This window comes from Anolis carolinensis, chromosome 2 (assembly GCF_035594765.1).
Source record: "Anolis carolinensis isolate JA03-04 chromosome 2, rAnoCar3.1.pri, whole genome shotgun sequence".
NCBI lineage: Eukaryota > Metazoa > Chordata > Lepidosauria > Squamata > Dactyloidae > Anolis > Anolis carolinensis.
Genome location: NC_085842.1, coordinates 289,127,024 through 289,141,384, shown reverse-complemented (window position 1 = coordinate 289,141,384; position 14,361 = coordinate 289,127,024). Strand labels below are relative to the sequence as shown.

Sequence of the window (14,361 nt, the reverse complement as noted above, 5' to 3'; positions counted from 1 at the left end):
TACAGTAGAGTCTCACTTATCCAAGCTAAACGGGCCGGCAGAAGCTTGGATAAGCGAATATCTTGGATAATAAGGAGGGAGTAAGGAAAAGCCTATTAAACATCAAATTAGGTTATGATTTTACAAATTAAGCACCAAAACATGCTTTACAACAAATTTGACAGAAAAAGTACTTCAATACGCAGTAATGTTATGTTGTAATTACTGTATTTACGAATTTAGCACCAAAATATCACAATATATTGAAAACATTGACTGCAGAAATGGCTTGGATAATCCAGAAGCTTGGATAAGCGAGGCTTGGATAAGTGAGACTCTACTGTACTTTTGAATAGATGCTTACGATTATATGAATAAACCTATTTAAGAAGGCCTATAACTAAAGTTAGAACCACATATGGTAGTGCTGTGCTAAGTTTTTGGAGAATTTCAGAGATAAGGGACAGTCAATCTGTATTTCCCACAAACGAGCAACAGCTTAACTACAAGAAGCGCCTCCAGCAACCAAGCCTCTGGAAAGAGCTACCTGGAACAACCCACTTTCTGTAATCCTCTCTCCTTAGCTCCCCCCTCTTCCTTTAGTGGTACACTCCACGCGCGCTGGGCGGGGTTTGAGAGCGAGAGAGACGGTTGAAGAGAATAACAGTCATTTGTTGTGGCGTCTTCGGCGCATGCGCGGGGGTGTTTGCGTCTTGTGCGTGGCCTACTTGGCGGAGGCGTTGTTTCCTCTTCCGTTACTGCCTCTTAACCCTGCGCCATGGCAGACCCTCGCGTCAGACAGATCAAAATCAAAACGGGCGTAGTGAAACGGTGAGTGTCGGAAGAAGGAGGGTGGGGAAGCTGCCTGGCCTGGGCCGCTCCCTGGAACCAAGCCTGTCCTTGAAGCTCGAGGGCTGGAGGAGGCGCGTGAGGAACCAGGCCCGTGCTCGCCTCGGGAAGGACAGCTTCTCTTGCTGCCTGGCCAGACCAGGAGGGCTATAGTATCCCGTATGCGACATGCCTGGGCAAACTTGGGCCCTCCATGTGTTTTGGACTTCAACTCGCACCATTCCTAACAGCCTCAGGCCCCTTCCTTTCCCCCCTCAGTCAGAGGCTGTTAAGAATGGAGAGAGTTGAAGTCCAAAACACCTGGAGGACCCAAGTTTTCTCAGGCCTGCTCTACACTGTGGAATTACCGCAGTTTGACATCCCTTTGACAGCCATGGCTCAGTGCTAGGGACTCCTGGGAGTTGTACTTTGGTGAGGCACCAGCAGCCTTTGGCAGGGAAGACTAAAGACCTTGTGGAATTACAACTCCCGCAATTTCATAACTTTCAAACATGGCAGTTAAAGATGTTGTCAAACTAAGTTCATTCTACAGCCAATTCCTAACAGCCAATTCTGGGAGTTGAAGTCCAAAGCACCTGCAGGACCGAAGTTTGCCCATGCCTGTTCTACAGCGTTGATATGCCCCAGAATGTTTTGGATTTCAAATCCCGCCCCCAGATTTTCACTGTATATACCTACATAATTAATTTGCGGAGATGGGACCCAAGTCTGAACATGAATTTCACTTATGTGCAATGTATACCTTAAACATGTAGCTTGAAGGCAATACAGTATGTTTTAATACTTTGGTTTGTGAAACAAAGTTTGTGTACACCAGTGGTTCTCAACCTGTAGGGCCCCAGGTGTTTTGGCCTACAACTAGCTGTTAGGATTTCTGGGAGTTGAAGGCCAAAACATCTGGGGACCCATAGGTTGAGAACCACTGATATACACAGATTCATCAAAAAGCAAAGGAATCACTATCTCAGCAAACCTATCTGGACAATACTGGATTATGGAGTATTCTGGATAAGGAATGCTCGGTCTGTACAGTCGTGTAGTCAAAAGTGTGTGTTACCTTGATCTTCGTCGTCTGATGGGTCCAGAAGAACACCGGCTTCCTGTTTTTATCCTTACAACTACCCTGTGGTGTGGGTTTGCCAGTCTGGCTTCTGCACCTGGAGTTTGAGGTGAATGTGGCATTGTGTTCTTGATGTCAGGTCGCCTAATAACTTGAGTAGGTTGAATATTTTTCTGCTTATAATTAAGATTAAGTGTCATGGCCTATGGGCCAGTGTTGCGACTTCCAAGTACATTTTTAAAAGATGGATCCAGTTTGAAATCACTGTATCTCTGCAACCACAAACCACCCACAAATGAAACTCTTACCACTTGAAAGGGAGGGACATAGAGTTTGAAGTGATTACTCGTTGCCCAGCACACAAACAGCCCTAACCCCAGTCATTCACAAAATGCTGGCCCCACAACAAAGTATAATGAGATGTTCTTCCACTTGCAGTTGTTTTTACGTTTGTTGCTGATTCAAAATGGTTAGTAAAGCAATAGCTTCATATTTTATGTATTTATTTATTTCCATCATTTCTACCCCGCCCTTTTCACCCGAGGGGACTCAAGGTGGCTTACAAAACTGGCAATAAATGCTGATACATCATAATACAATAAAATAAAACAGTTAAAACAGTTATAATATACAATATACAGAGTTTAAAACATATGTTGTTGAAGGCTTGATAACTCATTAAATCATTTGTATATTTTTGTATAATTGTGTCATGTTGTGAAATGCATGCAGTCCCCAAGTTATGAACAGATTCTGTAGGTTTGTTCTTAAGTTTAATTTGTTTGTAAGTTGGAACAGGTACATTTTTAAGTGTAACTCCGCCCATATAGATAGATAGCATTGGGAAGGGTTAACACTCCTGTGGCTTTTGTTTTGCTGTCTGCCCTTGTTCAGAAGATTTCACCTCACTTCCTATTCCTGTGATAATTGGATTTTGAAAAATGTGGCTTGTTGTGGAAACAATGATTGGTGTTAAAGCTTCAGCACTGATGATAAAGCCTTTCCCCCATGATAACTCTGTCAGGAGTGAATTTCTCTTCCTAGGGGTACATTTCTCTCATTTACTGTTGTCTCAGCCCTGTTTGTAACTGTGGGTCATTTGTAAATCGAGTGTAACTCAGGGACTGCCTGTTTACTGCTTTGAAAGTGGGCCCATCATTTTGAAACACCCTGTATATATAGCATCTTTAATATGTATTCCAAAAGGTAAAATTGTAAATGTGGCTAGGCATCGTATATGGACAAAAAACTATTAGTTACCTCAGAGTGATTAATCTGAGTTAGAGAAAATTATTATATCATATTTATGTCCCACTTCTCTCTGGATCAACAATCAAAGTAGTTCACGGCATTAAAAAGCAATAAAACCTAAAACCTACAAAATATAAATATTAAAATTGAATTAAACATACAATTACTAAAATCAGTTAAAATTCATTAAAACTAATAAGTCAAAACTGATAAAAAACCAATCAAAACACTCCACAGCACCATACAGAAAATAATTGTTTATGGTTGCTGGTGAAAATATGAATAGTTGACTCAGGAAACAAGACCCTTGATATAAATAGCTTAGTATGTAACAATGCATTCCTGATTCTTTTGGCACAATTGCTAGCATTGATAGGATCATTCCATACAAAGGTAGTTTCACAGGTATGCACAATGCCAACCCTTTCACATGCTTTATACCTAACATAATTATTAGATCTAGCTCCTAAGGGCAATTTATATGAAATATACATTATATATACACTGCTATTTCAAATATGATTGTTTGATTATTTTAATTTTTTAGTATTTATTGTTTTACCTGTATTCTGTTAGCACATAGTGAGCTACCTTAAATCCCGTATTGTAAGAAAAGTGGGATATACATTAAATGAAATACTCAATACATTATACCCAGTAACACATGTACATAAGTAAGATAGCTTTATCCTAAGTATAAATAAAAAGAAAACAAAGTTAGGCTTAGGAAAAGCAATATGAATTAATCTTGGTTGTTTATGTGCCCAGGTGAGCATAAAAGAGTATTGACAAAGGCAATCTAGTAGTAAAAAATGGCAGTCACTGACTGCAACTTCTGTATCAAACATGATTTTGTGCTGAGACTTTCATTTATTAACCACACTTCTTAAGTATATGAGATTACTGAATTCTTTCTTTCATGCTTTCTAGACTTAGATTTTACTGTCTTCCTCCTGAAGACTAGTTGCTGACCCAGTTGTGTAATTACTGTTTCTGAACAAGTGAATGGGCAATCTGTTTGCTGTCACGAATTCACAAGTACTTAATGTGCTGCCTCTGCATGTGAAAAGCCATCTGACTTCATCAGATCAACTTGATGCTATTTAAGAAGCTTTGATAATGAGACTATAATTGGCATTCCATTAGGTGTCCTTTTAATTTTAAAAATATCACACAAGATAGAAATTGAGAACATTAGAATATAACAAATGCCATTTCAGAAGCCCAGAGCTTCAGTTAACTCTAAATCAAATTCTTAAAAGATTTATTTGATCTTTTGTTAGCAAAGCAGTAGCTTGTGAATTGGCCTCCTGATCTAATAGTGAAAAAGGGAAAATGTGGTAATGTTGTTAACAGGAAAACAGTAAAGGTTTCCAATGTATCACTTATCTTAACAGGAGTGTTGCTGATTTGGGTTCTAGCCAGCCTGGAACAGAAGCCTTGCATTGTTATTTAATGTTCGTAGGGGACATTTAGGACTTTTAGAAGATAAAATCTTTTTTATTTCCCGTTTCCCTGAAACTTTCTGACACTCTGCTGTATAGCAGGAAATACGAATAGCACCAGCTATGAACCCCAAAAACTTCATTGCTATATGTGTTGTGGCTGAGGGAGATACATCTGGGCTATGAAGAGATGGTCTTAGTCCTTGCCTTCCTGTGTAGTATGGGGAGTACAGATTTATAACCACATGCAATGCATCGCCTAAGCTTCAATTACCCTTCCAGAATACTATGAAGGACTCAAACAGATTGATTTCCAGCCACCTCCATCATTCATCTCAGTTTTCTTTCAGTGGACATCCTTCATGTTCTATAAGGGCCTGGGGAATTCCCCATATATGCATCTTCAGTTCTTTGTAGTAGTCAAAAACAAAACAAAAAACAAGCCTAGTGGCTTAAAGCTTAGGCAGGAATCCAAGAAGGAATGCTACTGCAGGCACTGGGAACTCCTTGAAATTTCAAAACTAACTTTTAGACACGTGTATGACCCCCACTTTCATTATGAAAACCATGCTGTTTATGTAGAAACCTTCACATTTGTTAATAAAGGAACATGTTAGGCCCAAGAACCTGTTTTGTCATGTAAATCTGCTAGAACTCTGTAGTTTTCATTTGAGGTTCTCTTCTATTGCCTTTTCATCTGCTCTGAAAGAAAGTTTTATGGCACCCTTTCTGTGAAATGTTCTATGAGAGAGATTTTTGTTGGCAACTTTGTTATTTCTGCTGCCAACAAAGATCTTTTTATTTGTCCTGATGGTTCAATCTGTCGTGTAAGTCAAGTTTACTATTATTTTATCTGTTCTGCTGGAGTGTATGGCTTTGTTTCAGTGTCTTGCTTCTGCTCTTTTATTCTTGTGATGGTTTATATATGTACTGTTTCATTATTTTATTGCTTGCTGCCCTGATAATTTTTTACTAAAAGGTCAAATAAAAATATGGAGATAAATCCATACAATGTCTTTTTGATTATATACTCAAACTGGTTTACAGATTGCCATAAATACTGACTTAGTCAAAGACTCTCCTCAAGTTTGTGTCTTTGAAACCTTTGAGCACATAGAAAATAATGTTAGTGAGTGCCAACATGGGGTTTTGAGCATGTCATATCAGACTAATTTTAAAAAAGTTACAAGTTTGCTAGATGAGAATACAGGGAATATACTGTACCTTGATTTTAGTATCAAGTTCTGATGAGGTCCCCCAAGATATTATTGCAGACAAGTGAGTAAATACAAATTGGTTTATTCTTGATAGATAGTAGTTTGATAGAATAAACTCTCAGATATCTAATCTTTGGTTATGCATGCTAGAGAGAAGTGGTAGATGAAATGCCACAGATTTTTGTCCTGGGTCTGGTATAGTTCATTATTTTTATAAATAACCTGGATGAATAAAGTCAGGGTGTGCTCATCAAATTTGCAGGTGATGCTTAAGAGAAAATAGTACCTCATACCTCAGAAGACAAAGTGAGGAGTCAATATGATCTTAACACTGGGCTAATATTAACAACAGGAATAAAGGTAAGGTATACATGTAGGTCCTCAAACCTCTACACCATGTTCATTTTAGTAGAGCAGGGGTCCCCAAACAAAAGCTCACAGGATGGATGCAACCCTCCAAGATAATTTACCAGGCCCTCACCCTCAACTTTAGACTGAGAGTCACCCCAAGTCTGAAATGAAGGCACACAACAACAACAATCCCAATTAACTTGACTATCTCATCAGCCAAAAGCAAGCCCACCCCATTGAAATACTGGTATATTTATGTTGGTTAAATTTATTATGTATTTGATTATTGTATTGTTTTTTCATGTTTTTTGCACTACAGATATTTGCAGTGTTCATAGGAATTTGTTCATATTTTTTTCAAACTATAATCCCCCCTCCAACAGTCTGAGAGACCATGAACTGGCCCTCTGCTTAAAAAGTTTGAGACCCCTGTAGTCAAGTATGTGGCATACAAATAGAATGGTATACAAGTAACATTTGGGCAAGGAGAGCAGTTATTACTCATCAAGGCTTTCAAAACAGTTTCTCTACACAGAACACAATGGCACAGAACATTTTTTGTACAGATATACTGCAGTGACAAAACATAGATTTGTTGAAACAAGTTTGATCCTAATTATTGTGAGCTGTAACTATATATATGGCAGGCGTTGAAACTTGGAGTTGATATAATAGTGTCATAAAATGTTTATCTTGAAAGTCTAGTTCTTCAGTAATTTTGCATCCAAACATGATTCTGGCCTCCTAAAATATTCTGTTTGCTAATATGAGAGCTCATGTATAGTTTACAACTACTGTATTCAGGTTTTGGATGTCCCTGTGTCCCCTTTCTGTACTGCAATTAATACATAACACCTACTTAAACTTTGTTCAGGTTTTGGTGGCGTGAGAGCAATGGGCAAACTTCAGCACAGATTTTTACCATGTAGCAAGTTTATAGTCATCACCACCCATCTTATGCAAACTGAGTGTCATGGTACTGTCTTTCAGTAGGCACTTGCAGAACAGTTCTACAGATGCTAAAATGTGATTTATTCATTGCTTTGCTAAACTTAATAACCAAGCTTTGTAACTAAGTTCCTAGAAAATAACTGCAAATTCAAGTATGGGCAGTATAAAGGAGAACAAATCTCAAATGTATGTCTTTTGGCTATTTCAAAAATGTAGTGGCACTGAAAACTACTGTGAACACAGTAAGTTAGGGGCATGTGAAAATAGCACTGACATTTGCCCATAGTTTTCCTCTGATTAAGCGAAAGTGACACCAGTAGATTAGAATGAGACTAAAACAATTCACATTGCAATTGTGTTAGTTTAACTTTAACAATCTTTTAACACTCTTGTTTAAATGTAGCTGACATACCATAATTACAAATCTACAAGCCTTGATTATGGAATTTTGCATCATGAACCTATGGGAGAAGTATATTGATTTTTTTTGGTAAATCAGCCCTTTTAGAAACCACCCTTGCACATCTGTGGAATCTTCCCAAATGTGTTCCTTTTTGTGTAACTCTGACACGTTGTCACTGTTTCATAATTAGATAGAGTGCTAAGGGTCAGATAGCTTGCTGATATATTTTATTTTACTGTAGGGTTGGGTTTTTTTTAAACACCATGTCTCCCATGAAAAAGAGTAAAACTATAGTTGTTATGTTCCTTTAAGTCATTCTGACTTATGGTAACCCCATGGTGAACCTAAGATAACCCTATCATGGGATTCTCTTGGCAAGATTTGTTCAGAGGGCATTTGTTATTGCCTTCGCCATCCTCTGAGGCTAAGAGAGTGTCTCCAGAGTCATAATTCATCACTTAAACCACCACACCACACTGGTCTTCTAATTATCTGATAATCAAATACAGTTCAATAAAATCAATATAGATCGGGTTGGGGAAAATACTTGAAGCTACCTATGTATTCTATTCCATAAAATTCTCATGGCTGTGCCCTGTGCTACCTTTTTGTTTGTCCAATCTGTGTAAGGCAGTGGTTCTCAACCTGTGAGTCCCCAGGTGTTTTGACCAACAATTCCCAGAAATCCAAGGCATTTTACTAGCTGTTAGGATTTTTTTGAAGGCCAAAACATCTGGGGACTCACAGGTTTAGAACCACTGGTGTAAAGATATGGAGGCAGGGCCTGAAAAAGAGGCAGTTTGGATACTCTGGTATTAAGCCAAGGTTTTTTTTTAATAATGCTCTTGTACTCAGTATCTGCTGGGATTTGGTTTCAGGCCCCCCTGTGAATATCCAAATCTATGGATGCTTTAGTCCTGTTATATACAGTGTCTTAGTAAAATGGCGTCTCATGTAAAATTGCAAAAATCAATGTTTGGTCTTTGGAATGTTTTTGAATATTTTCAAGCTTTGAATGGTTGAATCCATGGTTGTAGAAATTATGGATATGGGCCCCTGGCTGCATTTCTAATATCTATGAAAACATATTTTTAAACTCAGATTTCTGCCAACTATAATCTGGTGTACATTTTTTGTATGTTGTATTATTATGTAGGGGTTGTTTTTTTTTTTAAAAAAAGTGTTTTGACCATTCAGCATTTAGGTTCTATTGATTCAGTGGATCTGATCTAGTTGGAAATAAAAATCGGATTTACCGATAAGCTGATAGCAAAACATTTGATTCAGCTTCCTCTAGCCAAGCTTGCTTTCCATCATCTTTTTCCTCCCAGTTAACCTATGAAATTCTAGTTTTATTACACTAATTCTAACCACTAGCTGAAGTTAGTGCATAATCATTGAATCAATTACTGAATGGGACATGATTGCCAATGTACATTGACTCAATGTACTTACTTTGATTGGAGCTGCATGTAAGCATATTGTAAATAGGCTATTTCCCAAGTGGAGGTCTTAAATTAGTTTTTTTAAATTTAGATGTTGATAATTTAAATGATATATATATTGTGAATTAATTTAATCGATTTCTGTTCATTTAAATTAGAAAAATACTTGAATGAACAAGGTGAAAATTAAACAAATGTTTCTCTCGCTCTAGATTTCCGTGCACCTTTTTTAGACTGCAGATTGATACCTGTCGAATCAATTAATTTCTCTGAGTTCCGTACGCAATTCTGTTTTTTCTCTTCTGGGAATTCCGGTTTTGTTTTGGTAGCCTCATAGCTTTACACCAGCAATTTTATTCAAGTTATTCTCGTGTTTTCCAGAACTGATTTAAGGTTATAAAGCAGGTATCACTATGTTGATACCTGCTTGTAACTCTCTTGTTAATGATAGACATTAACAGATACTAACTTCTGAGTAGAAATGTATAGGAGTCAATTTAAAATGTTCTGAATTTATTTGACTCGTCAGAATAGGATTATATGAAACAACAGAGTGAAAGAGAAATATTTTGTAAAATACTAAATAGAAACAGCTTTGACAGGCCAGTTGAAGTTAATAAGAACGGCTTTTCATCACTACCAAAATATAATAGAATATTTAAACAACACCTTAAGTTTTCACCCATGTGATTTAGTTTAGATAATGATATAGAACTAAACAAAGTTACTTTTTGCAATCCTCAAAATGAAGGAAGGAAAGTGTGATATTATTGATTTTTTTATAATAGGACTACCCAGAATTGAAAATTCAGTCTATTTGTGGTAAAGTGGCACACATACTACCTAGTTTGGTTATATATTCCATCTAAGCAGCCCTGTGTGCACAAAGTGGGCTTCTGTATTGCCAGCTGCTAAAGGGGAATGAACAGCTTACAAAGCTCCATCTGCCATAGTTGGCAGTAACTTGTTGTGCATATGAGGTTCTGGATCACAGCCTTTGACTTTGAGATGACTGACTAGATTATGACTGTTAAAGCTTAGTTATTAAAATGCAGTAAACAGTGTAGTGACATTTTTCAATAAGCTTATGGTTGTTAAAGCTCTTAAAGATGTAAGAGCAAAAAGTCATAATGTGTACGGCTTTCTGAAAACATAATTGTATCACCAACTAAAAATACACTATATACAGTCTTGTACTTGCAAATTTGAAAAGGATAACTTGTTGGAGTAAGACACAATTGCTCATATTACTATGTGGTAAAGCATTCTTGAATAGATTTTATATATGTTTATACATGTTTATAGTTGTATTTTGTGGCTGCATGGATACAGTTAAAACTAAAGACTTCTCTGGTAAGCCTCAGCTTCTGCTAGTAGCCTATGTATTTCTACCCCCCTAACTCCATCCCCTACCCCCATTTGTTCATGTATTATTTTAAGCTGCAACCTGTAGAAATTTTATTTGTTTTACATAAGGCTGTCTAAATGTGAACATTATTTTACGCTAAAAGCTGTTTTGAATTTCAGTATGTTAAAATGTTGCTTTATATGGACATTGGATCATACTCACAGCACTTGATCAACTGAATACAAAGGTATCACAAACTCCAATTGCTGTTCCCCAAATGAAAATTAGTAGAGGCTGCCTTAGCTAATACAACATGCAAAATAGCATTGGACATCCTAGTTTTCAAAAATACAATCTCAAATCCTCTCAATGTCAGTGGTCATGAATTTCATGTCAAACTGTAGTATTCTAAGCACTTGTCCAGCAATTAAATGTGGCATATTTAGAATATATGTATTCTCAAAAATAATATTTAGCTTCAGTTACAGCATACAAGATACGTTTAAAAGGTAAAACTAAAAAAATACTGTAGTTGTCACTGATGGCATACTCAAAATACTGCTCGCAAGCAACTAGAAGCACAAAATATACAACAAAAAACCAGAGTGCCCTAGCAGTAAAGCTAGTAGTGTAAATCAGTTGATTTAATGTCAGTTTGTGCTCTTGTAAAGGCATATGCAGTTGTGGTTTGTTTTGTTTTCCATGTGTTCATTCAGTTCCACTGTGCTGCTTATGAGGAATTTTGTATGCTGACGTGGATGATTTTTGTGAGTGCTCAGATCAGTTCTATGAGCCATGAGCCTGTTGTGAACTGTATATGATTGGATCGGAATAGGCAAGATTTGTTATAAGTCTTCAAATTGAATCTGACTTAATGGTGATCCATTCATCCATAGGGTATTCTTGGCAGGATCTATTCAGGGGGAGGTTTGCCATTCCCTTTCTGTTAGGTTGAAAGAATATGATCACCTAGCTCAATGAAGAATTAAAACCCTGGTATCCCAGAGCCCTAGCTCAGCACTCAAACCATTATGCCACAGTGATTCATACTTTGATTTTGGAAAACCAACTTTTCCTAAAACAGTTTCATGTAATAACAATACAATCCAGAATGATACTAAAAGTAGGCATGAAGCCCAGATTTATACCTCCTGTGTTTTAAAATGGTCTGGGAATAATTCAGTGTAACATGAGTTGCTTAGGAGGTAGTAATTGCGAGGTTGCTGCTATTCAGTATCTACAAGTTTATATTTAAAAAAGAAGCAGTTAGTCTGTGCCCTGATGAGGTACAGTAAAGACTCACCCTAAGTTGAAGGGATCAAATGCTTATTTTTGAGTCAGTTTAAGATAAGTTTGGTGACTTATTTTAAGGTAGTCTGTCTCCTGATAAGGAACAGATAATCTGTGATTGTAATTCACAGGGTGACTGCAGTTTGAAGCAGTAGAGAAAGAAGTGACATTTTAAGGAATTTGAAACACCTTTGCAATTGTTAACTAAAGTGCCTCTAAAGAGAAAGTTACTGTAACCATTAAGCTTTGTACCTGAATAAACGTGTTATTGTTCTTTCAGATATCTCAGTCTCTGACACATATATTACCATAAAGAGCAAACAAGAAGAAAAACAAAATTTAAAAGGTCTCCTCTCTTAGTAGCTAGTGTCTACTTCTTCCTATAGTAGTAGCAAGCGTTGATAATCCCCTTTACATCTGGTGGCCGCATTATAAACATCTTTATAATTTGGTGGCAGCATTATAAAACCTCTTTACATTTGGTGGCAGCTTTTAAATAAAAACATCTTTACACTGGTGGCAGCGGTTATATAATATTATAATATATAATATAATTAATTAATTAATAAAAACAACCGTTCTCCTCACCCCTTGACTGGTCTACAGTAGTCATTAACAAATATGCCCAAGTTTGGGCTGTTTGTGCCAGCTACTCAAATTTTAATGCTACCAGAACCTTGCTTCATTCCTTTAGTTCATCCCCATGTTGTTCAGTGGGGCCTTTTGTTGTTGTGTGCTTTCAAGTTGTTTCCAACTTATGGTGACTCTGAGACAGGGGTCTCAAAACTAAGGTCCGCAGGCCAGATGCAGCCCTCCAAGGTCATTTACCTGGCCCCTGCCCTAAACTTTAGACTTAAGGTTGCCCTAAGTTTGAAATGACTTGAAGACTCACAATAACAACAACAATCCTAATTAACTTGACTCTCTTCAGCCAAAAGCAGGCCCACGCTTCCCATTGAAATATTATAAGTTTATGTTGATTAAAATTCTTCTTCATTTCAAATATTGTATTGTTCTTTCATTGTTGTCGTTGTTGTTTTTTTGGGGGGGGTTTTGCACTACAAATAAGACATGTGCAGTGTACATAGGAATTCATTCATGTGTTTTTTTCAACTATAGTCTGGCTCCCCAACAGTATGAAGGACCATGAACAGGCCCTTGGCTTAAACCTATCACAGGGTTTTCCTGACAAGATTTCTTCAGAAACTTCGCTCCTTCTCGAGCTGAAAGTGGCTGCCCCAAGATTACTCACTGAGTTTCCATGACTGAATGGGAATTCAAACTCTAAGCATAGGATTGTAAACATTGTACCTTACTTAGAGGAGCTATCAGGTTCAAGGGAAAGATAAAATGCAGAAATAAATAGTATACATAAAAGAAAAAACTAAGTAAGAAAAAGAAAATAGCTTAGAAAAACTAAAAGAAATGGAAGCAAATACACAGCTATATTCATCAAAAAACTTTGAAAGAAAAATGACTAAGGAAGAGAGGAAGATATGTGAAATGTATCTTTTATATAGTAGCCAAAATACAGAGAACCGTCACTTAGCAATGCAAGATTTAGGTTTTCTGATGTTACTGAGATATGTGACCCATCAATTTAATTACAGTAGAGTCTCACTTATCCAAGCTAAACAGGCCGGCAGAAGCTTGGATAAGCGAATATCTTGGATAATAAGGAGGGATTAAGGAAAAGCCTATTAAACATCAAATTACATTATGATTTTACAAATTAAGCACCAAACCTTCATGTTATACAACAAATTTGACAGAAAAAGTATTTCAATACGCAGTAATGTTGTGTTGTAATGACTGTATTTACAAATTTAGCACCAAAATATCACGATATATTGAAAACATTGACTACAAAAATGGCTTGGATTATCCAGAGGCTTGGATAAGTGAGGCTTGGATTAGTGAGACTCTACTGTAGTTGCTGGAGTACTAGAATGTGTGGGATAAAAATAATGAGACTTTCAAAATATGCCTTGTTTGGTTTTATAATCTAGATTTGTCAAATGGCTATGCCAAATGAGTGAATAGTGTTTTCTGGATATCCAAATGATATTGCAGGCAGCTATTAGAGTCATAGAATTTGAAGAGACTACAAGCATCCTCCAGCCCAAACTCCTGTCATGCAGGGGCACATAATCAAAGCACTCCTGACATATTCAGCTACTTTGTCTGACTGCTCTTATCATTCATAGTATATTGTGTTCAAAGCAGTGTGCAACTTTTGCCTTAGATGTATTTATGACACTAAGTACTTTCAAGAATATTGGTTTCTTGAATTTTGTGGGGTCAGAATACTAGGTGATACTGTTTTATTTTACTGTGGTCAAAGTCAATTATGTTGTGATGCCAATGACAGATTATGTCATTATTGAATCACATGGCCATACAAAACAGTGGCAGGGATGAGAATCTCTTCCTCCTCAATTTTGCAAAATGGGTTAATATTTCTCTTTCAAGCAGGGAGTGTGAGATTCAGAAATAAGAAGCAAAGATGGGCCATTCTCAGCAGCAGCAATTTTTTGTGGTTGCCAGTAGCCAGAATTTGTACCACGCAGTTCCATATAGCTCCCCCTTTTACTAAGATATTATTGTTACCAACTCCTGCCATAGGGTATTTTAAATGCCCAATGTTAGTACATGGTAGAGCCTGAGCTGCTCTTGCCCTCATTTAAATTGCTGTCTTTCTTTTTGCTGACCCAGGAAATTGTCCAACTGTTCATAAAACATGATCAATAGATTGTTGCCAGTAGACCCTTC

General features: G+C 37.1%; 1 protein-coding gene across 1 annotated transcript in view; it reads left to right on the top strand.

Annotated features, from left to right (window-relative positions):
• The first annotated feature begins 633 nt into the window (after positions 1-633).
• The window catches only part of tbca (tubulin folding cofactor A), a 32,630-nt gene continuing 18,902 nt past the window's right edge, over positions 634-14,361 (top strand). Inside the window, exon 1 of the mRNA XM_003216355.4 lies at positions 634-810. Within this exon, the coding sequence (XP_003216403.1) occupies positions 758-810 (53 nt within the window). The 5' untranslated portion in view covers positions 634-757. The remainder of the gene's footprint in view (positions 811-14,361) is intronic.